The 24,133-nt window shown below is 27.9% G+C and overlaps 2 protein-coding genes and 1 non-coding gene across 8 annotated transcripts in view; 2 read left to right on the forward strand and 1 right to left on the reverse strand.

Moving 5' to 3' along the window:
* The window catches only part of LOC102679373 (helicase domino-like), a 21,593-nt gene extending 5,313 nt beyond the window's left edge, over nucleotides 1-16,280 (forward strand). For 4 of the 6 annotated variants that reach the window (XM_031510718.1, XM_031510717.1, XM_006616278.2 and 1 more), the window contains 22 exons: nucleotides 47-672; nucleotides 913-1,123; nucleotides 1,510-1,724; nucleotides 1,817-1,954; nucleotides 2,025-2,115; nucleotides 2,351-2,538; nucleotides 2,607-2,708; nucleotides 2,968-3,283; nucleotides 3,408-3,582; nucleotides 3,712-3,898; nucleotides 4,191-4,327; nucleotides 4,570-4,756; nucleotides 4,854-5,172; nucleotides 5,239-5,319; nucleotides 5,605-5,862; nucleotides 6,108-6,424; nucleotides 6,508-6,800; nucleotides 6,889-7,261; nucleotides 7,398-7,594; nucleotides 7,663-7,777; nucleotides 7,932-8,264; nucleotides 8,349-12,580. In XM_031510718.1, coding sequence (XP_031366578.1) covers nucleotides 47-672; nucleotides 913-1,123; nucleotides 1,510-1,724; nucleotides 1,817-1,954; nucleotides 2,025-2,115; nucleotides 2,351-2,538; nucleotides 2,607-2,708; nucleotides 2,968-3,283; nucleotides 3,408-3,582; nucleotides 3,712-3,898; nucleotides 4,191-4,327; nucleotides 4,570-4,756; nucleotides 4,854-5,172; nucleotides 5,239-5,319; nucleotides 5,605-5,862; nucleotides 6,108-6,424; nucleotides 6,508-6,800; nucleotides 6,889-7,261; nucleotides 7,398-7,594; nucleotides 7,663-7,777; nucleotides 7,932-8,264; nucleotides 8,349-11,879 — 8,390 coding nt within the window. In that variant the 3' untranslated portion in view covers nucleotides 11,880-12,580. Of the gene's footprint in view, nucleotides 1-46; nucleotides 673-912; nucleotides 1,124-1,509; nucleotides 1,725-1,816; nucleotides 1,955-2,024; nucleotides 2,116-2,350; nucleotides 2,539-2,606; nucleotides 2,709-2,967; nucleotides 3,284-3,407; nucleotides 3,583-3,711; nucleotides 3,899-4,190; nucleotides 4,328-4,569; nucleotides 4,757-4,853; nucleotides 5,173-5,238; nucleotides 5,320-5,604; nucleotides 5,863-6,107; nucleotides 6,425-6,507; nucleotides 6,801-6,888; nucleotides 7,262-7,397; nucleotides 7,595-7,662; nucleotides 7,778-7,931; nucleotides 8,265-8,348; nucleotides 12,581-13,257; nucleotides 13,294-13,360; nucleotides 13,530-13,648; nucleotides 14,134-14,213; nucleotides 14,499-14,580; nucleotides 15,721-15,799 lie in introns of those variants that run through there. The other 2 variants (XM_006616281.2, XM_006616280.2) reach the window with 2 other exon arrangements.
* LOC116185710 lies at nucleotides 703-832 on the forward strand. Its single transcript, XR_004150590.1, has one exon. It is a non-coding gene; the product is annotated as a small nucleolar RNA snoR639/H1 (small nucleolar RNA).
* A 1,303-nt stretch (nucleotides 16,281-17,583) lies between the features above and the next one.
* LOC102679830 (DNA topoisomerase 2-binding protein 1-A) lies at nucleotides 17,584-23,715 on the reverse strand. Its single transcript, XM_006616282.2, has 25 exons — nucleotides 23,558-23,715; nucleotides 23,319-23,458; nucleotides 23,094-23,226; nucleotides 22,915-23,022; nucleotides 22,644-22,850; nucleotides 22,347-22,563; nucleotides 22,118-22,255; nucleotides 21,969-22,045; nucleotides 21,731-21,900; nucleotides 21,518-21,656; nucleotides 21,310-21,439; nucleotides 21,023-21,235; nucleotides 20,746-20,927; nucleotides 20,516-20,682; nucleotides 20,146-20,351; nucleotides 19,919-20,052; nucleotides 19,594-19,824; nucleotides 19,460-19,522; nucleotides 19,212-19,366; nucleotides 18,996-19,117; nucleotides 18,869-18,933; nucleotides 18,642-18,773; nucleotides 18,333-18,533; nucleotides 18,014-18,243; nucleotides 17,584-17,909 (listed from the first exon to the last, which is right to left on the reverse strand). The coding sequence occupies exons 1-25, from the start codon at nucleotides 23,666-23,668 to the stop codon at nucleotides 17,687-17,689; spliced, it is 3,894 nt and encodes a 1,297-aa protein (XP_006616345.1). The 5' UTR covers nucleotides 23,669-23,715; the 3' UTR covers nucleotides 17,584-17,686.
* Between the last annotated feature and the right edge of the window lie 418 nt (nucleotides 23,716-24,133).

Raw genomic sequence — 24,133 nt, forward strand, 5'->3', positions numbered from 1 at the left:
TTAAATATATTTGATTATATATTAAATATTTTTATTATTATTACAGGTAATGCACCAATAGTTCCAGGTTCACCAAAATCTGTAACAACAACTGTTCCAAGTTCAGTGATAGATAAGTCTACAATAACTACATCTATTACAACAACTATTACCACAATGACTACTTCTACTGTTACCTTTACTGGAGCTACTACTACAATTGCTGTTACTACTACTACAAAAACATCTTCTGCGCCTACTACACCTGTTCAACCTGTTGTCAAACTTGTTAAATTACCTGCCTCCAATGCGACTTCATGTGATATCACAAATAACCAAGAACAAATAGTAGAAAAAGCTAAACAAGAAGCATATGTCATGCAAAGGATTGCGGAATTACAACGTGAAGGATTATGGTCAGAAAGAAGATTACCTAAGGTACAAGAACCACCTCGTACAAAAGCTCATTGGGACTATTTATTGGAAGAAATGGTTTGGTTAGCTGCCGACTTTGCTCAAGAACGAAAGTGGAAAAAAGCCGCAGCAAAAAAATGTGCGCGTATGGTACAAAAATATTTTCAGGAGAAAGCAATTCAAGCACAAAAAGCTGAAAAATCACAAGAACTTAGGTTAAAAAAGATCGCTAGTTTTATCGCTAAAGAAATTAAAACTTTCTGGACAAATGTAGAAAAAGTAAGTTTGTAACTTGTAATAATTTTATTTACCCCATACTATTAAGCCGACAATTTCAATATATTTCAATTGAAAATGTGTGCTCGTTATGGGAACAGCAAAGTCTGCTCATTGTGTATGATTGTATTTATTTTTATAATCAAAGAATTGATGCAGGACATTTATTTTCATAACTAAAACATAATTTTTATAAAAATAAATATATTGTATGTATTTATTCTTTTTTTTTTTTTTTTTAAGTTGGTGGAATATAAACAACAAACGAGGCTTGAAGAAAAAAGGAAGCAAGCATTAGACCAGCACTTAAATTTTATTGTGGGCCAAACAGAAAAATATTCAACATGGTTAACTGAAGGACTTAATAAAACTGATGGCCCTCAAAGTATACCAGCCTCTATGAATAGTTCACGCATTTCTTCTCCAATACCACCTGGCAAATCTCATTCTGATGGTGTGTTAAATATATTTTATCGAATTTATCGTTTAATAATATATTTGATGTTAATATTATTTATGAGATGTTTTTGAATCAATTCTAAGGTTAAAAACAAACATAGTAGTTAATGTACAAAAATGTTAGTTAAAGTTTAAAACATAAAGTTAAACAAAGCGAGAGGGAAATAAAATAAGATTACTATTTTCATTATATCGTCTTTTTCTGTCTTATTTTATGTAACATGAATTTAAATTGCTTATAATTTAATAAATATCTTAATATTTTTGTATAATTTATTATATATTTGTTTTGGCTCTAAAATTAGTTCTCGAAAAGTTCCGCGAATATATTAATATCCTAATGTAATAATTAATATCTTTATATAATATTTTTTAATATAGAGGATTTTCAACCAAACCAAAGTTCAGATGATGATGAAGAAACTATAGCAAAAGCTGAAGAAGAACTGAAATCTGTGACAAATCATAAAGAAGAAGTTGAATTGTTAAAAAAAGAATCGGAATTACCCTTAGAAGATCTTTTAAAAGAATTACCACCTGATTACTTAGAGAATAGAAGTAAAAGTTTGTCACCCGCATCAAGGGAAGTAGAAGAAGTATGTATTATATTTTTGTATTATATTTATTATAAGTGAAGAATATAAGTGATATTTTATTTTGATAAATAATTTTTTGTATATTTTAAAAGGAGAATGAAAAGACAGCAGATGGAGATATGGATTTTATTGCCGCATCAGATGAATCCTCAGATGAGGAAGAAACTATCATGGAACAAGAAAAACTGGAAGAAAATGCAGATTATAAACAAGAATTAGACGATCTCAAAGTATGTGTATACTTTTCTAGCTGTTATAGAGGAGTAATGAATTTTCTCTATAAAAGTATAATACTTTTAGGCTGAAAATGAAATGTCTATTGATGAACTTATGGCTAAATATGGTAACATATCAGATGTGCCAATGGATGTTGAACAAGAACCAATTCAAGGTAAATATATATAATATTATTTAAATTAATTTTAGTTGTAGAATATTTATATTTTGATGATGACATTTTACCATTCCTGATGATTCAAGAAATGGTTTTCATTCTTGATTTCTATTTTTGATGTAACACGAGGCATTTGTCTGAAAATTAAAATTTACAATTACTCATCAGCATGAACACTTATTTTTAATGTATATATACATATAAGTATATATATATATATATATTTGTATAGAATCAGATAAAGAAAGCACAAAGCAAGAAGAGAATGAAGAAGAATCTACAAGTAACGAAAGTGAAAGTGAGGAAAGTGATAATGAAGTTGGAGAAGAGGAGTCTCAAACACAAACTGATAATGAAACTGATATTGGACTTAAATCTCTGTTAGAAGATATATCTATGGAGAAATCATCAGATGATAAAGTAAAATAATATTCTTAGATAATGACAATTTTTATTTAAAAAAATAATATATTGGTTATTTTTTATAGACTGCAGAATTGGATCATTCAGATGCTCACAATGAAATGGATAACGTAGCAGCATTGGCAGAAAGTATTCAACCTAAAGGAAATACTTTACTTACAACTAGTGTACGTCATTCTAATATTTTGATAATCTTTTTGTCGTGGAGCCAGTCTTTATTGTTGAGACAGCCTTCCATCCAAGGTTGTGTGACAATAATTTGCACATGACCATTTAGAAAGGCTAAAGTATAAGTGGCATCTTTTCTTGACAAGTAAATTAATTCGTCGATTTATTTTAGAGAATTGTCACGACAATTTTTATAAATTATATGAGTTAAAAAAAAAATATTTATAATTCTCTAACAAAAAACTGATATAATTTTAGGTTGTTACAAAAATTCCATTTCTTTTAAAACATCCTCTTCGAGAATATCAGCACATAGGATTGGACTGGCTTGTTACAATGTATGATAGAAAATTAAATGGCATTTTGGCAGATGAAATGGGTTTGGGTAAAACCATACAAACAATTGCTTTACTTGCGCATTTAGCATGTGAAAAGGGTAATTGGGGTCCTCATCTCGTAATAGTACCAACATCTGTAATGCTCAACTGGGAAATGGAATGTAAAAAGTGGTGTCCAGGATTTAAGATATTAACTTATTATGGAACACAAAAAGAAAGGAAACAAAAAAGAACAGGTAAAATTTATTATTAAACAGAAATGTAAATAATTAAACATTAATATAAATAATAATTAATAATAATATTTATAAATATTTAATAATATTTATAAAATATTTATAATATTTTATTTATTTTTAGGTTGGACAAAACCTAATGCATTTCATATTTGTATAACATCATATAAATTAGTTATACAAGATCATCAAAGCTTTAGAAGAAAAAAATGGAAGTATCTTATATTAGATGAAGCTCAAAATATAAAAAATTTCAAATCACAAAGATGGCAATTATTGTTGAATTTTCAAACACAACGGTAATTTATATCATTATATTTGGATAATGTACTTTAAAAATAATTATAATTAATATTTATATTTATAATTATATATTTTATATTGTATTTTATAAATATTATTTCATATGAAAATTCTCATTGTTACAGACGTTTATTGCTTACTGGTACACCTCTCCAAAATAACTTGATGGAATTATGGTCATTAATGCATTTTTTAATGCCAAATGTATTTCAATCACACAGAGAATTTAAAGAATGGTTTAGTAATCCTGTTACTGGAATGATAGAAGGGAACAGTGAATATAATGAAAACATCATTCGTCGTCTGCACAAGGTTTGTACGTAATTTGCTTTTATATTTATAATTATTTCATGTATATAGTTCGCTACCGACACAGATATATAATTATGTATTATATATCTGTTTCATATAAATAGCGAAATATTAAAAAAAAAATTCTCTATTAAAACTCGCGTGTCATAATATATATTTATATGACATTCGAAACCTGTCTGGAGAAACATTTTTATTAGAATTTTTATTATATCATTTGTTTTTTCATCCAACTCCTTTGTTGCATTTACATATTACTTATACGTTATATTACATATTACGTTATTCATAGGTTTTACGGCCTTTTTTATTGCGAAGATTAAAAACAGAAGTAGAAAAACAATTGCCTAAAAAATATGAACATGTTGTCATGTGTCGTTTATCAAAACGACAGCGATATCTATATGATGATTTTATGTCTAGAGCAAAGTAAGTGTTACATATTTTATATTTTCATAATATATGTATTATATATTATAAAATATACACATATTACATATATATATATAATATATACAAATTTATATAGTACATAATATTTATTTTAGTACATTAGTACATAGTATTTTAGTAAATTTATTATATTATTATATTATTATTTTATTATATTATATTATATTATTTTAGTATATTTATTATAGTACATAATAAATATAATTTTTGTTATAAAGGACAAAAGAAACTTTGGCTAGTGGTAATTTGTTAAGCGTTATTAATGTATTAATGCAATTACGAAAAGTATGCAATCATCCAAATTTATTTGAAGTGAGACCTACTGTATCACCATTTCAAATGGAAGCAATTGAATATGTCACTGCTTCTTTGATATGGAGTGCTCTGGATTATGATCCATTTAAGGTAATATATATATAATTTAATTTTTTTTTTTCATAATCTTAATTATATTTTTAAAAATTCAAAGAAAAATATAATATATATTGATTTTATTTTATAGCATATCGATCTATCTAGTGTTAATCTTTTATTATGTGATTTGGAATTAACTCTTACCGCATTTGTGGCGCATAGAGTTAGACGTTTACAAACGCCACGAAAACTTATAGAAGAAATAGACACACAACCAGAACCATTTCCAAGATGTCCATCCGGAAAAATTAAAATTAATGTTAGATTATCTAATCAAGTTAAACCATCATCTGTTCCACGACAGACCCAAGCAAAATTAAAAAATTTAGCTGGAATTTTACCTACTCCAAAAGTTGGGACATCTCCTTTAATAAAGACTGCAAATAATCAAAGTACTCCAACACAAGGTATAAATTTGATTTTATAAATATTATTTATCAATATTTAATTAATTTTTTTTTTTATTTTCATAGGTGTCACATTAAAAGTAGCAGGTGGCCAACAATTGCAGGGATATTCTGTACAATTAGTTCAACATCAAGGTAGTGTAAAAGGTGAGTATTTTTTCCTCTTATTTTTTTTAATGTGTATATGTATATTTAAAAACCTAAAATCCTGTGCATCATCGATCAGTGGTTGCACTCAAACTTGTCACTGTGTAATCATTCTTGCAGTGGTGCTAGAGGAATTGATCATCTCGGGCCAGCTTGTTTATAGTTTTCCTATGTTATAAGCATTCTAGAACCGAGAGCACATTAACAAACTTACATTTAATTATTATCTAACATTTGTGAATTACAATTTGTGTAAAATATTTGTTGTATTTGCTTCGAAAATAGCAATTCCTGTTGGAACATTAGCACATAACCCACAAAGTACAACAGTGACACCAACTACAGCAGCAACAAATGCACAGAGGATTACAGTAGGGAATGCAAATATTATAGATGGATTGCAACGACTAGCAACACAAACAGTTGCAGTTAAACAAGGTGATTCCGTCCAAAGAATAGCAATGCCTAATCTTGCACAGATGGTTCAAACATCTATTGGTAGACATATCATTCTGACTTCGAATCAACAAAACACTAACACAGGTTTGTCCCAAGTCTCATGTCCCTCTAAATTATGTGTATTCGACATTGTGTGAATCATATACATTTTTTTTCATATCATTTGTATGCATTTAAGTGAATGTTAAAGTATAATGCATGATCATAAATATTTTCCTAAATTAATAGCTAAAATCTTTAATTCAATATGGCATAATTTATAAATTGATATATTTTTTATATTTTTTTTGCTTTTTACAACAGTGATTAATATTATTTCATACTTACAGTTTCATTTCCAGTAATGACTCCGTGTGTACAACGTTTAAAAGTCTTACCAAAATCTTTAATGGGCCTATCTACTACAGCAACTACTGTAAACAAAGTTATAGGAGGTGTAGTGACAACTACAAGTGGAACAAGTGGAAGGCCCGTAATGAGAGTACCGCCACTCAATGTTACTGCTTCTCCTAATATTACTGCACAGTCTGCCGCTGGTAATGGACAATCTCAACAATCGATTCGTTCCGGTATTGTTACTAGACACGCACAAAAAGAATCAGAAAAGGCACAAATAAAAGAACGTCCAAAATCCGAATTTTATTTGGTAATTATATTAAAAATATAATATTTATATTGTTTTGTACATTTTCAGAGATTTAAATAATTTTAAATGTAATATCCTTGCAGCCACAATTAGAAGAAGAACGAAAACAAAGAAGGCAAGCTAAGCTTCGTTTAGTTGCAAATATTAATGAAAGACGATGTGCTGCGTGTCCTTTATATGGAGAAGATTTGTTTATGGCATTAAGAATTGGTAAACCATCTACAGCATGTAGATGGCATAATGGTTGGGTTCACTGTGCAACTGCTAAAGATAGTACACGTACACGAAGGCAATTTTTTTCTCGCACAGAAGCACTTGCAGAAGCAATTAAAAGTACAGAACAAATTGTTGAAGAGCTTAAAGAAGTTTTTGAAAGGTATATTATATTAATAAACAAAATTTAATCTTCAATATAAATTCAATTATCTTTTATATAATACAATTTTACTTTTGTTTTGTACTAGATTTGTTGTACATGTTCCTGCTGTATGTGCTCCTACACCACGTTTCCATGTTTCTCATCCTCCACCACATAAATTGTTTGGTCAACGACGTATACAAATGGAATTACAACGTCAACTTTCGCCAAAATTGGCATTGTTCCATCCAGTAGCTAGTGCAATGATGACGCAATTCCCGGATCCTAGATTGATACAATATGATTGTGGAAAATTACAATCTTTACATCAACTTCTTAGAAAGCTTAAATCTGAAAATCATAGAGTTTTAATTTTTACACAAATGACAAGAATGTTGGATGTATTAGAAGCTTTTCTTAATTTTCATGGTCATATATATTTACGTTTAGATGGTACTACTAAAGTAGATCAGCGACAGGTAATAATTAATTACTATAAACATTATTATAATAATAAATTATAAAAATCATTATATATCAATTTATAAGAATATAAAAACATTATTTCTTTTATTATGTTTTTAATATAGTTTGTCTTGTCTGAAAAAATTATAGGTTTTGATGGAAAGATTTAATGGAGACAAACGAATATTTTGTTTCATTTTGTCGACGAGATCTGGAGGTGTCGGTGTAAATCTTACAGGAGCAGATACTGTTATATTTTATGATAGTGATTGGAATCCTACAATGGATGCCCAAGCACAAGATAGATGTCATAGAATAGGTCAAACTCGGGATGTACATATCTACAGGTATATATAAAATAAAATATATATGATATTCTTATATTTATAAATATATTTAATGATATATATTTTAGGTTAGTAAGTGAAAAAACTGTGGAAGAAAATATTCTGAAAAAGGCTAATCAAAAAAGATTACTTGGAGATTTAGCTATTGAAGGAGGAAATTTCACAACCGCTTACTTTAAAAGTGTAAGTGTATTTAATTTCAAAAGTAATTTCAATAAAATATTAATTTAAATTAAAAATATTAATTTTAATTATTAATTTCAATAAAATATTCATTTAATGTACGTTTAATATATGCTTATTTAATCATGTATAATATGATTGTAATTATTTTTAGTCTACAATTCAAGATCTTTTTAATATTGATCAATCGGAAAACGATGCAACAACCCGAATGGCAGAAGTATTGGAACAAAATAGAGATCGAGAAAAATTTTTGCAGAAAGATAATCAAAGTCAAACTTTAGAGGATAAAATAGCAATGGGTGCACTTGAAAGTGCTCTTGCTGCTGCTGAAGAAGATCTTGATGTTCAAGCTGCAAAGACTGCTAAAGCAGAGGCTGTTGCTGATTTAGCAGAATTTGATGAAAATATACCTTTAGATGATGCAGATAGGGATGATTTACAAGTTAGCAAGGCTGAACTTGAAGTACAAAACTTAGTATCTCAGGTAAAATAATATTTATATTTATTTTGCTAATATTTTTCTTAATATCAAAATAAAATTATTAAAAATCAATTTTTTTATATGTAGTTGACGCCCATAGAACGTTATGCGATGAAGTTTGTCGAGGAATCGGAAGGTGCATTTTCTGCAGCACAACTTGCGGCAGCAGAACGTGAACTCGAAGAGCAAAAGAAAGAATGGGAATTAGATCGGTTACGAGCGCTGCGTGAGGAAGAAGAAAGACGAATGCGATTAGCTGATGATGACGAGAAGCCTTTGACGTTTGGACGTGAGGATGCGCAAAATCAGGTTAATAGTGCTAGTAATTCTAAGAAATTAGTCAATAAGAAACTCCCACCGAATAGGAGGAGGAATTCGCGTAAGAATATTAGTAAAAGTGCTCAAGAATCAGAAAGTGAAACTGAGACTACTACAGAATCAGAATCAGAATCACAAGAAGATGTCGTAGAAGATAGTCTTGACGAAGAGTCAAGTCATACGGAAAGTCAAAGTCAAGGCGATGAAGATGAGGAGGAGGAGACAAATGATCAGAATGATTCTGGAAAAGACGGATATCCAAAACGTAAAAATCGGTCTAATAAATCGTTCAGTCAAAATCATTTTGATCTGAACAGTCCGCGAACGAGATCTAGGGGAAATGTAAAAATTAATTTATGGACATTAGATGTAAGTCCTATTTTACCAGGTATAAAACCAAAATGTCGTGGAAGAGCTAGTAATTTGCGTAAACAACGCGAACTTGAAATGAGAATGAAAGCAGAAGAAAGTTTCGTTTTACCTTCATCTCCCGTTTCAAGTTGTAAAAAATTGAATAATGCAAATGTTTCAAATAAATTTAACGAAGAAGATATTATGAATCAAAAAGGAATAACATCTGATTTGAAATCTACTGACAGTGAACAAGATACAATTTTACCTGCTGAAGAATTATCTGAAAGCATTGAAAATTGTAAAGTGATAGCAAATCATTGTATTGTTGCAACTTCTTCACCAAAGTCAAAATATATTAAAACAATCACGATAGAAGAATCTAATTCTGTTCCTTTAAATTCGATAGAAACAGAAACATGTTCTCAATCAGGTAATTCATCTGGCATGTCAGAACAGTGTAAAAATTCAGAAGAAAGTATAATTGATGACAAAATTTGTGATGAAGATGTAACAGATATATCATCATCGATATATATTACACAATCTATGTACAAATTAACAGCGCAATCTAGTAATTCTGAAGGTGATGCAAGTTATAATGATGATTCTGAAAACTCTAATGTCGATTTGATTTCACAAAGTAGTAATTCTTGTTTGTCTACAATAGAATCAAATACAATAAAAAGAATTTCTGATTCAAAATGTTTGAAAAATTCAATAACTTTAGAAATAGATGAGGAAATTAATATATCAGAAAATTCATTGATTGCTCCCTTAAAGAATAAAATGATTGCTCAAGATATAGATGAAAATACCGGTGAGTTTACAGAGAAGTTAAATGATTCTATTTCTAAAAATGAGATAATTTCATCTAATATTAATGAAGATATGCAAATAAAAGAAGAATTACTTACTTCTAATATAAAACTAAAGACATTGGAAGATAAAATTGTATATAAATTCCAAGATACAAATGTATCGGATGATGAATGTGGGTCAAAAAACGATGCGAGAACACAAACTCCTACTGAAAAGGAAAACGTGAACGTAGAAGAAACGTTCAAAAATAAGGAGCAATTTGATGAAAGTACTTCAAACTCAAATATGACACATAAGTTTATTAACGATACTGAATCTATTTCTGTGATAGAATCAAGATCTAGTCAGGAATTTAGTAGCATCAAACAAGAATCTTTTACTAAATTAGATGAATGTATGTATGACGAAAATGATTCAAAAATTCAGTTAACTTCATCAATGCAAAGTAGTGACAATACTTTTTCTTTTGACACTTTAAATTCGAATGAATCATGTGGATCTGAGTCTAATCTAGAAAACAAAATAAAATTTCGTAAACCAGATATATCTTATGGAGTTATTACAAGAAGCGCAAAAATAAATATTAATGTAGATAATTCTGAAAACAAAAATTTAGAAACGCATTCGTCTCTAATATTATCTGACGAATCCTGTGAATCGAAACAAAATCAAGGAAATGAAAATTTAAATTCAATTTCGAATATTCATCGTAAAGAAGTTAGTAAAATGACACAAATTCGAAGACCAGATACACCTCGACCCACAATAGAACAAGTTAGAATTACAAGATCGAGTGTAGTTCGTTCTTTAACACCTCCACCAAGTTCAAATCCCATGAAATCAATACATAAAAGAAGACCAGATACTCCTTTACCAGAATGTTTTAAATCTTCTCCACGACCAGCAACAAGATCTATGTCAAATATAAATTCACCATTAAGAAATGAAGAACAGAATACAACATCATATGAAAGGCCTATGACGCGTAGTTCGAAATCCTTGGATAATGGATTTTTAAATCCACCTCCATTTCGAAGAAGTAGTTCAATACCACCAATGAAACCAATCTCTGAAAAATTAAATGAAATGAAAGATTGCAGTTCTGTTTCGACTAGATCTAAGAAAAACAATGAATTTAACAATATAAATATAAGCACAAAACGACAACCGGATACACCTGTTCCTACTTCTGAACAAACATCGAGAGTTACTCGATCTGGACTCAATTTCATGCTAAATTTAGGAAAGTCGAGTCCTAATTATATGTCAAATAAAGGAAATAAACATATCCGGAAAATAGATTTATCTTCTGATTCAAAAGCACAAGAAGAAGAATCTTCTATTTCAAAAACAGAAACATTAAATACAGATTCAAATGGAAATGCAGTCGTATCAGAAACTTTTACAAAACACGATGATCCATTACCTACTTTTAATGATGTTAATGAAAAACCACAAAGAACAGCTAAAGTCGTTGCTATTCTTACTTTGGATACAAGAAGTAATTATAGTAATAAAGCTTCTAGTTCTGTTCATACAAAAACATCTAATTGCAATTCTGTTGATACGAAAAATAATAAAAAAAACGTCGATTCTAATTCCGGATCTGATTCATCAGAAAAAAATTGTGTTCTTAGAATTTCAGATGTTACTTCAAATTGTAAACTAGATGGATGGTGTAGTTCTGGATTGGATAATAGAGATAGAGATCGCGTTTCATCTAATGTATATTCCAATGTAGCAAGTACTTATACAAATTCCAGTAAGTCAGTAAAAACATCGACGATGAACAAAAATACATCGTTGAATTCTAAACTTAAAACAGATAAAGTTTCATTGCCTGTACAATCAACAGTGATAGCATTGGTCGATTTAGATAATGATCCTAATTACGACTCATCAGATGGTTCAAAAAGATTAAGAAGAAAAATTAAGCGAACACGATTATCATCATTTGCAAAACCATTGATAAGAGGAAAAACGAACGAATCGCAAATAATCGATACGGTAGGCGATGAAGAGCAAATACCACCATTTAAAAAAGCAATTCGTTCTCAGCTTCCTGCTCCTCCTCCTCCTTCACAAACAACTCAACTGGAAAAATTAAGTAGCGGTACTATATCTTGAGTCTCGCTAAAACTTTATCGCTGTAATATTTAGCAGCGTGTTTATATAAATATTTCTCATAATTTAGACACGCATAAACATTATCTTGGACTACTACTTGGAATTGCGTGCGCATAAGAAATCCAAGTTTTATTTGTTTCTTAATTTTCACATAATTCTTGTATATAATCACAAAAGTAAAGATAAGTAAGATATTTCTTTCGTTGTACTAAGTACATACGTGTAACATTTTTAGCATTGTAAATTGTACTTTCCTGTAAAGGTTTCAAATGTCTTTAAGTGACATTGTAATTTATACTTGGTGATAAAAAAAATGAAAGATGAAAGAAGTAAGATATCTGACTGTATCATATTAGAATATATAGATGAGAACAATTCATTACAGCTTAGTTCATTAGCATGCTACAAAAGTCTCGCTTTTCGCGATGATTTTGTAGCGATTGATCATATAAACAAAAGAAATAGACAGTCGATTCAGAAGTAAACAAAAACAGAAGTAATACTGTGAATGCGTCGTACTTTGCTCTTGTGTAACGCCTTGTATTACATACTTTGCGAGGTGACGACCTGATTACATGCTAGACTTAAGAAGTTCTTCGTTTAATGGTATGCCCCACTGTAATATTTAAGTTGCGTGCCTGTATTTTGTATGATCGAGTGAGTCCGAGGAAGGAAATAAACAAAATATTCCTTGCTACGAAGATCATGTGTTTTCTTATTTCTTGGTGCGTATCCAAGTCTGTTCGATCAAAGGTTCAGTTCCGTTTTGGTGTCAAATTTTGCTCAGTGTGCTTGGTTATATATACTGAGATCATTAAAAGTAATGATCTTGTATTCTCGCGATGTTTTGGTGTGGCAAGGCTATCATGACCGCACATTAAAAAAAGTTTTTTGCAAATTAGATAATAGCATGCAGTAGAAAGCTCCAAATAATTATTTATAAAATGGCACCAAAACACTGCCTTTGCCATTCCAAACTTGGAGTCAGCCAAGGTATAAGCAGGCACATTAATGAGCGTCTTGTATATTTGATATTTAATGCGAAGTTAAAATAACAAAATTCTTAATGACAAAAATGAGCCTTTGAACGAGCAAAATGTATGTATATTTCCTATTCATTTCCTTCAAATTCCAAGATTATTTCATTTATTTCGACATTGGTATTTTTTAACTTCATTTATGCTTAATAGAAGAAATATGAAGATATGTATAAAAATGAAGAGGAAACGATTTTTTCTTCAAATTCTTCTACATACTTGAAAAGTTGGTGCTTCATACACGACGCTCATTCTTCGTAATCCCCTTAAATCTTCTTGAAGCAGATTTTTTATTTCTAATTTTTGAATAGCTCTCATAGTCGTACTTTAATATCTTGCAGATATGGTTATCGGACGACAATATGGAGCAAATGCCGGTTAGTGTACATATTTTATTTATATTTTCGTTTTTTGAAAATATATAAAAATTATTTTCATTATTAGATGTGGTGTCCTCCTACACCTCCTACAACGGATAACGATGTTTACATCGACTATTCTTTGGGATTTCTTTATGAAAATACTCCTATGTCGGAAGCACAATTACCTCCGATATACATTAAAAAAGAACAAAAGAGAAGTAGAATAGAAGCCGGAATTAATGATCGCGATGGTAAGTACAATATATAAATATAATTATAATATATAAATTCATTTTGTTTAATTCATTGTTTTTTAGTATATTTTTATTATTTTTATAATTATATATTAAATTTTTTATATCTTATGTAGGACGTCGAGCGGTTAAAATGAGGCATAAAGAAGAATCTGTTTACGCACCGAGATCTTTATTCGATCGGCCTTCACCAGCACTTATGAAAATTCGTCGTGATATGAAATTACATAAATATCGTATAGTGCGGCCACCAATTCCACTGCCGGGTATAAAGCCTTCGCATATATCGAAATCTTCTGTGGACCAAGAACATGTTTTAGATTGGATGATACATGAGGATTGGGCTTTACTTCAAGCAATTCAAATTTATCAAGGACTGCCATTAAATTTGATGATTTTATCTCCTGGTCACACTCCCAATTGGGATTTAGTTGCAGATATAGTAAACAATACTTCTCGAATATATAGATCTCCTAAACAATGTAGAAGCAGATACGAATCGGTAATAGTACCAAGAGAAGAAGGAAAATTACTTTACGATACCACGCCGAAAAAACAAAAGAAACAAAAAGGCGTTTACAAAATGCCTCAGGTTTCCGAGGTATATCAAGATATTTTTATTCTACATTTGACAAGAGATTGTTGGAAAAAAATTATTATTTTTTAATCATCTTTTTTTAGCAACAAAGTAAAACAAATAGGCCAATGAAAACGTCTCAATTATATAATCAGGATAAAAATCATTCGTTTACATTAATGTGCTGTCAAAGATTTGATACCATTAAATCTGTTTCGAATAAGAGAACACCTACTGTTAAACCATTACTCGTTAATCCGTTAATGAAAAATCCTACCAACGCTGCAGTTTTAGCTGAATGTGGTATTCAATATGATAATCCGTTAGCTCCTATAGAAGTTGCAACACGACGTGCCGATAGGATTGCAAAGGAAAAACTTAAACATGCTGTTAGTATAATACTGTATAATATTTTAATTATAATTAAGTTTTTAAGTTCTTGAAAATTTTATTAATTTATTGTATATGTAGGTTTTAACTGCGGAACAGCAACAACAAGTAGCCGCTCGTCTATTGCAGCAGCAGCAGCAGCAGCAACAACAGCAACAACAACAACAGGTTCAACAACAACAACAACAGCAACAACAGCAACAAATTAAACTGCAACAACAACAACAAGCTCAACAAAATATTTCAAATACCACAAGTCCTCAAGTACATCAATTAACGCAAGTTGCAACCACCGTTACAACAGGGTTAACTACAATGAAGACTATTACTACAATTACTAATGTTACTACCGGTGGTACGACAGTTGCTACATCAACAGTTAAAACTCGACCAGGAGGAACATTAACTATGCAAGATGCACGGACAGCACCAACTGTTGTTAGTGTTGGTAATCTTCAAGCTGCTCAAAGAATTGCAACTGCAAGTTTAGTATCTGCTGCCCAAAATTCTCCTGCAGGTACACAAAAAAGTATAGGTGTTACTGTGGCAACACCTTCTGGTAGTAAAACGTTAACTGCTGCACAATTGCAATATTATCGGCAACAGCAAGTTCTATTGCGACAGCAGCAACTAAAAGTATTACAAGCACAAGCTGCTGCAAATAGTCAAAAAGTATCGGTAGCTGTTTCAGCTGCTGCTGCGCAACAAAGAGCTACGTTGATGAAACAAAATATAACTAGTGGCACTGTTGCACAAACTACTGTTGGAAAACAAACTGTAGCACGTGCAGTATCAGAGACGGAAATGGCTGCACTAATAAAGCGACAAGCTTTGCAGCAACAAGCAAAAGCGGTAGCTCAAGTACAAGTACCTGCACAGACTGGACTTACTCCAGCTCAAATATTCGCACAGGCAGGTTTACAAGTACAACATGCTGGAACATCTACAAGTGGAACTCCAGTTGCTACCTTAGTAAAAACTGCAAATGTACGTACAGCAACACCTCAACAAATTCGTCAGCTCGCTCTTCATCCTCAGATTATCCATCAAAGAAAATTGCCGGCACAAAAAGTTGCACAATTAACGCAAGTTGCCGCGAAAACTGGTGTTCAGACTCAATTAATTGTGCAACAAAAGTCATTACCTGCGACGATGACTGTGCAACAAATTCAACAAGTCATGAAACATGTTCAACCATCTGCAATGCAACAATTTACACATGTATGTTATATGTTTTATATTTGATATCTTTTTTTTTAATAATCATTTTATTTTATTGTTTTTTTTTCTATGATTTCAGGTTTCTACAGGACAAACGGTCTCACAACCTGGTCAAGTAGTCTTAGCTAAATCTCCATTACAGACAAGAGTAATTCCAGTTGCATCCGCTGCTTTAAAACAAACGATTCAAGTTATGACTGCAAGTAGTGCTCAATTACGCCAAGCTACACCTGCTCAAGGTAAACCTGTTGTTACAACTGCAAGAGGTAGTCCCGGGCCTAGTCAAGTTAAATTGCAAACTCTTGCACATCCTATTCATCCTCAACAAGTACAACAACAACAACAGCAACAGCAACAACAACAACAACAACAGTCACAAACTCAACCAGATGCTCAACCAAAGTAAGTATATCTTCATCGGGTTTTCATATTATATGTTACAAAGTTTTTTCTACTTTCAATTTATGTTTATCAAGCGAAATGAAATCAATATGGAATTCTCATTTGAAAAAACAAAAAAAATTAAAAAGAAATTACAACATTCCAAAAGATATTGCAAAAGAGTAATGAAAATTAACTCTAATCAATTCGATGTAGTAACTATTTTCGGTTTAGATATAATATAACTATAATATTTGTGTAAATATCTTTTTACATATGTATAGTTATATATCATAAAAGATTTTCTTGATATTTTATTTTTATTTATCAAGAATAGTATTTCAAACATATATCATTTCAGTTTGATTAATATTAAAATATGCCAATTTTATTCTATCATTTTTCAAAATTTGCTGGCCGAATTTATACATGATATTAAAACAAAAATTTTGTGCATCATTAATTTTTAGAGAATTGCTGTAGTATATTAACATTTATTACATTTTTTGTTTCAAATATAAATACAAATTGTTAACGATTATAGAATTGCAAACAAAAACATGAGTGGTAAGACTATGCACAGTTTAATGTTCTGATTTCATTGAAATTAGAGCCCACGCATGTTAAATGTTTTGCATCCTTAGAACTTATTGAAAAAAATTTTTGACAAATTAGTTTATAATAAGCAATGCAATTGTGTTTAAGGGATATAATGTATCAGATAATGTAAATGTTATTTTCTTGAAAACGAGGAATAATTCGTAGAAAATATCTTCGCAATATTCTGATTGCATGTCAAAATGTATTCTTCTTGAATTTATAAAAGTTAATGAGAAATATTTCAGCCTCGAATATTTAATTTGTTGATACATACGAATGGGAAGAATATAATTATGAAACGATTGTATGCGATTGTATATTTATCTATAGTTACCTGTAGAACTTACAAATTTCTTTTGATGATGCGATGTTTATACTAGAACTTTATCAAATTGTGTAAGATTGTACTAATATATATAAATATGTATAATATTCGTGTATTATAGACGCTAAAATAAATCTGTTATAAATAATTTTGTGTATTTACATTATATAAATATATATTATACATACATATATATGTGTGAAATTTAAATTTCAAACATGTAATAATATTTATACTTTTAGAAATATCTTAAATAATCTGTTGAAATATATATTACGTACTTATTAATTTGAATTGGATGTTCAAAATATATATGTATATTAATTTCAATTTCCATAAATAATATTAAATTTCAAGCATTTATCAATTTTTAATATGTTGCAGTGTAAGTACTATATAACTGATCAAATATAGATTTTTTAAAATTTTTTGAATAAAATTATATCAAAATATCACATTTATTTCTACATTTTATTCCTGATACAATTCCTGATGAATTTTTATTTCATAATATAATATATATATTAATCTGGAAAAATTTAATAAAAAATTTGAAGTAATTAAATAAAATATGACAAATGTATTTTTTTCTATGTACAGATATACATTTGATAATACTATTATACAAAAAGTCGTTTAAAGACATTATTTACTAGTACTTTATTTCGGTAACAATGTTAAATACTTTTTAAATTCTGGAATTACACATTCTCGTGGATTTAATGGAATTTGTGAAGTAAGATAATCACTCAAATATTGCGGCATAAAGCAAAGAATACCTTTACTAGCTAGCATTGCCCAATCAATAGGTTGATTAACTTGTCTAATGTTAACAAAACAATGAGTGATTTTTTTTCCAGTTGGACTTGTATCATATGGTGGTCTAAAAAAATAATATGTTAAATAGGAATAGAAAATATATTAAGTAATAGAAATAAATAAAATAAATTTAGTAAAAAAAAAAAGAAAGAAAAAAAATTTCCTTACCTTGCTTGAACAACTTTACCATCTCCAGCTTCAATTAATCTTTTAAATTGATCGTATTTATCTCCAGAAGCCAATAGCAAAGCAGTCATATTATGAAATGGCCCCTTTGGTTCCTTTAATAATTTAAGCCTCCATTTATATGCAGCTGCTGCAATTGTTTCTTCAATTTCGCCAGTAGGATCTGGTATAATGCCCTTACTTTTTGGATTTCCCCATTCATATTTTTCTTCCTATTAATACATAATTATTCAAAAGTAAAATAATAATGTTAAATTTTAAAATAAAATATAGATTATAAATAATAACAATTAATACTAACGTCAAGAAATTTTCCTTCTTGTTCGGAATCTCGTAAATACATACAATGTAAAACCCATTTTCCAGATGCTATACTTCCAAGCATTTTTTCATTTCTTGAAGGTCTAATACAAAGCAAGTGCGTCGCATTTATATCAAAAATAGCATCTGATGATACATCACCACCGAGATTTCTTATTACTTGTTCGTATGTTATTTTATCCTATTAAATAAATTAGCTTAATCAATAATATTCTATATACATATAGAATTATTATACATGTATAATGTATAATATAATTAAGTATATAGAATATGTAAATTAATATACCTTTATGCCTGATAACATGAATTTTAATTTTCTTGGAGGTTCAATTTCTTCTTCTGATGACTCTTCTTCATGATGTCTTATATTATATTCTTCATGTGCAATACTTTCATTTTGCTCTTCATGCGTTGTCAACTTTATAAAAATAATTATGATTAAAATTAATAATTAAAATTAATAAATTAAAATTAATTAATTTAAGATAAAATACATTTATATAAAAAACCTACTCGTTTTGAATTACTGGGATCTTCCCACACAATAGCATCGACAGGTTGAGAATCTTTTGCAATAACTATAACAAAAAATATACATTATAAATAAGATAAATCAATAATAAAATATAAATATATTTACATTTTTGTATAGGATCAGCAGGTTCAACATTGTATGTGTTTGCATTTTCTCCAGAAAGAGAATATCTATTTTCAGGAGTACTTGATGTTCTTTGAAGTACTTGATCTAGTTGTGCAATTTGCCTACGAAAAAAAGTTTGATGAAAAATTTGCTCTTGCATACACATATAAAGATTATTATAAGTGAAGTTTAAAACATTTATTTGTCATAACTTACATATTAATTTCATTATTTGGTAATGGATTGTTTTCATCGGTGAATTCTAATTTCCTATTAATAGATGTAGTAATTGTTTTGCAATCATCTTTTATTAATTCTGGTATTTTATCTAATTTTTCATCATCATTAGTGATAGAGCTTTCATCATTATTCTGTTATAAAATATTTTAAAAATGAATTTGAAATATTTATTTATATTATTATATATAATAATATAATATTTATATATAAATAAAATATATTACCTCTAAATCATGATTTTGTTGTTTTAATTTTTGCCACAATTGTTTTTTAAGCTCTGAAAGAGGCTATAAATTTAATCATATTAATATGTATCAAATATTTATATGTAATTAAGCTTATAAAAAGTAATAATTACAGTACTAAGTGCTCTTTTTTTTAAAGGAGGTTCTTCTACTCTTAAATCTGGAAAATTATCAACCCATTTCACCCAACCTTTTCTTGTATCAGGTGAAGGATTAGGTTTAAATACTTGACCATATGGTGTTTCAGGTGTAGATACATGAAATGGTGATTGAGGAGTTTTATTCATGAGTAAACTAAGTCTTTTATTAATTAATGGTGTATCACCGGAATTGCCATCTTGACTCTGTAATATTATTTTTAATAATAAAAATCGATCGTAAACAAATTAAAAAAATGAAATCAAAAATAAAAAAAAATATATATATATATATATATACTTGTAAATTTGATAGATGACGTTTTGGAGTTATAATATTTCTAACTATTGGTTCAACTGGAGGACCCATTTCATTTGAATTAGTTTTATTTGAAGTTACGTTCACATTATTAGTTCCATTTGGTTTTTCAGGAGCTTAAAAATTAATCAGTATTAGAAAAAAAATATATATGTGTGTATGTGTAAATTCATTTGAAACATGCAATACAAATTTAAGTTAAATATTACCTATGGTTTCTCCTACAAGAAATGCTGTTTCATCAACCCATTTTGATTGAACTGCACAAGATTTTAACCAATCTGCAGTAACAGCTGGTAATTTCCATTTTACTGCAGCATTATATTTGTTTCCTTCAGGTGTTGGACAAACTAAATGTGTACTTCGATATATATTTTTTTCGACATTAGTTTTGCGAACAAAAATATCTTGACACCTGAAATTAATAATATCTTAATATTTATCTTATTATTATATATATTATTATATTATAATTATTTTTAAAATATATTTTAAAAATAATATATTTATTATTTTAAGATATATTTTAAGATAATTTATAAGATAAGATTATTTTAAGATATATTTTAAAAATAATACATGGCACCCAATTCTGTAGCTAATGTTGCAAGATATGTTCTTTCTACTCCAATGTATGTACTCATTGTAATAACACAACCTGATAATGGATTCGAATATTTTTTTACAGATAGAGGTCTATGATAATACTTAATTTCGACTATTTGTTCTTGATTTATGCAATCCTCCTATAAAAAATATTGAAATGTTAAAATTATTAATTAAAAGAGAAATAAAAATTTGATACTTACAATAAATAAATCTGTAACAATTTCATTTACTGTATGTTTTAAAGGTGCACCACATTTTGGTACAACACCATAGTCTGGAATACCAGCAAATGTACTAGAAACTACTTTTCCATTCATTGCTGCTATAGTTTCAGCTACAAAACTATCTTCGTCGCTGAAGCCAATTACAACAAATGTCAGGCCTATATTAAGCATTTTAATACATCATTTTATCTTATTTATGTTTTTTTGTTATTGTTTTATATGAATATTTATATCAATATATGAATGACATTACCTTCAAATAATCTATCATTTAAAGTAGAAGTTTGACTAAATGGTACTGCACTATCATCTGCTGAATATTTATTTTGTTCTGTTGAAGTTGTTATAGATTCTTTTAAATGCTTTCCTTGATTTTTTTGATTATCAATCAAAGTCATATCATTATTTTCTCCCAATACAGTATGTGGTTTTAAAAATTCTTGCATTGTTTTATTATTTGTTTCAACTAAAGCAAAAAATATTGTATATTATATTAAATTTTTTTTATAAATAATATTAGCAGGTATTTGATAACATTACCAACTGTATCTTGAAGATATTGTTGAAGAAGATCAGATGATTCTTTTTCTTTTTCTAACATAACCAATTTTTCATCTATATTAAAAGATGGTATGGACACTTTTTTTGGTTTTTGTAACATTTGTAAGTTCTGAAAAAAATATATTATTCTTTTATATTTCTTAGATATTTCTTAGATATTTATATTATAAATATATTCTATATTTACCTTTTTACTTAAAGGAGATGGAGGTTCAGTAATTTTTTGAATTGCAATACTTCTTTCTCCACATAAAAAATTTTCTTCAGGTGCAGGTCGTTTAAGTTTAATACTTTCTTCTAACCATTCCAATGTTAATATATATGGACTATACATAATTATAATATTAAATTATATTATATGTATAAAGACTAAATATATATATCAATTTTAATATTATACCATAATCCTTTTGAAGCCATTAATTTTAATTCATTTGCTGCTTTATTTTCATCTCCAACAATGACATGTGTTAGAGCATCAGATATATCATCAAGGCGCGTTGCACTACCTACATTTAATATTTTGTTAAGTTTATCTCTTTGGTTAGAAGGGAATCCAGTAAGGTAAATCTAAAAAAATGAAAAAAAATTGAATAAAAAAATATTATAGAATTATAAAGTAAGAAAATGTAAATTACATTGCAGCCATCTAAAAACGGACCAGCCGATTTTGCTTCATTAAATGTAAGTCTATCCAAAACTGCAAATATAGAAGCTGAAAAATTTCAATATATATAAAATAAAATTTATTTTATTATAAATATTATATATATATGTTATTACTAACCAGAAGAAACACTGTTATATAAATTGTCTAAAGAAGAAACATTGCTCATTGTTGTTATTGAACTTTCATCAACATAATTGCCTTGTTGTACATCGCATGTTATGGAACTTATTGCAGAACAATTAAGACTTTCATATACTATGATTATTATAAAAAATTACATTAGTTATCAGAATATAAATTTAATATATATTACTATAAATTTACAATAATAACAAAATGCTTTTACCATTTGATTTTTCTGGAGTAGAACATGCTTTTAATGACTTAATTAAATAATCTTTGAAAGGTAAAGCATAGCCAACTTTTATACTTTTATAAACCCAATCTGGTATTAAACAAGCAATATTTGCTTGTTTTGCATATTTGAGCTTTTCACTCATTGGGCTATTTTCTGGAGCAAGTACAACTTTAACTTTTGCACCATCTAAAGGACCCATAAATGTCTACAAAAAAAATATAATATAAGAAAATATAAAAAAATAGTTAAAAAACTATTAAAAAATAGTAAAAATTGAATTCATACTCCTCCATTATCATTAATTAAATGTCTTATTTCTTCCTTTTGGCGTTTTGGAAGATTTGTTGAAGTAACAACTAAATTAAGAAATACAGAAGCTTTATATTTATCAAATATATTACTATCTGCTTTAACAAAATTGTTTAAATTTGTTTCCCAAATAGATTCAACCCATTCTTTTGTAACAATTGGTATTTTCATATCTATTGCAGTCTATTAGAAAAAATTAAATGTAAGAAATTTATTTGCATAATTTTATGTGAATTTATATATTTACCTCATATTTAGCAGACATAACAGATGCTGTTATAAGATGTGTTACACAACTACGTAATTGTTTTGTAAAAATTCCTCCCATATATTCTACTAATTTTTCTATATGTTCCTGTAATTTATAGATTTTTAGATATTTTAAATTTTATTGTTTACAAAAAAGATATTTATTAATGAATATACTTTTTCTTCTGAAGATAAACCAGAAGCACATATGCAAAGACCTCTCATAGCTGTAGTATAGACTGGACTTTTTCCTTCTGGAATTGGTTCTCCATTAAGAAAACAAATTAATAAACATTTTGGACCAACTATGCTATAAAAATAAAGTAATGTTTAATATAATATTATTTTTTTTGTTTAAATCAATAATAATAAATTATATTTTGATATTAAAGTTTTACTTACGAACATTTAAATGTTTTTAATTTATGAAATATATCACCTTCAAACTTTTCCATTACAAAAACATCATTTTTAATAGGTTTCATTTTATCACATTTTGTTTCATTGATCCATATTGGTTGTAAATCATGTTCACAACATTTCTAAAAAATTAATTCATTATTTTGTTTATTGTCATTTAGCAGATTTTATATACATATATATATATATATATATATATTTATAAAAATATATTTACTAACATTGTATGCATGCCACATATCTTCATTACAATCATTTTCAGAATTATATTCATTTGATATAATAAAATAAATATTTACATCTGTATCAATTTGGCTTTCTAAACTTATCATTTTTAGATTATAAAAAGTATTTTTTTCGTTATAATTTTAAATAAATATTATTTGACTTATATAGATACTCAATTAAAAACTGAAAAATTTATTATAGAATAATATTTAAATATTACAAAATATATAATATATATAATATAAAGTATAAAATAAAATTATCTATTGATTAAAAAATTGATTAAAAAATTGATTAAAAATTGATAAAAAATTATATTACATACATTCTGTTAAGTATTAAGAAAGTATTATTTATTATAATTTAATATAATGAAATGATTTCTCATTCTTTCAAATGACATTACAATTACTTGAATAGTATAAGGATAGGTTAGATTTTCTTCATTAATAAATATTAAAAAATCAATAATTTTGAAACAATATTATTTTATACTGATAAAATGATTTTTAATATATTTAAATAGTATTTTAATTAATTTTATAAAAAAATAAATTTTTAAATTCTAA

The sequence above is a fragment of the Apis dorsata genome, unplaced genomic scaffold, assembly GCF_000469605.1.
Source record: "Apis dorsata unplaced genomic scaffold, Apis dorsata 1.3 scaffold_256, whole genome shotgun sequence".
Classification (NCBI taxonomy): domain Eukaryota; kingdom Metazoa; phylum Arthropoda; class Insecta; order Hymenoptera; family Apidae; genus Apis; species Apis dorsata.

Bases quoted from the DNA above. Each gene is read 5' to 3' on its own strand.
- LOC102679830 (XM_006616282.2), bottom strand. From the start codon at position 23,668: ATGATAAGTTTAGAAAGCCAAATTGATACAGATGTAAATATTTATTTT. The intron at 23,227-23,318 runs GTAAGTAAAACT...TTATTTTTATAG, and splicing joins TTAAAAACATTTAAATGTTC to CATAGTTGGTCCAAAATGTT. The intron at 22,046-22,117 runs GTTAGTAATAAC...GAAATTTTTCAG, and splicing joins ATATAACAGTGTTTCTTCTG to CTTCTATATTTGCAGTTTTG.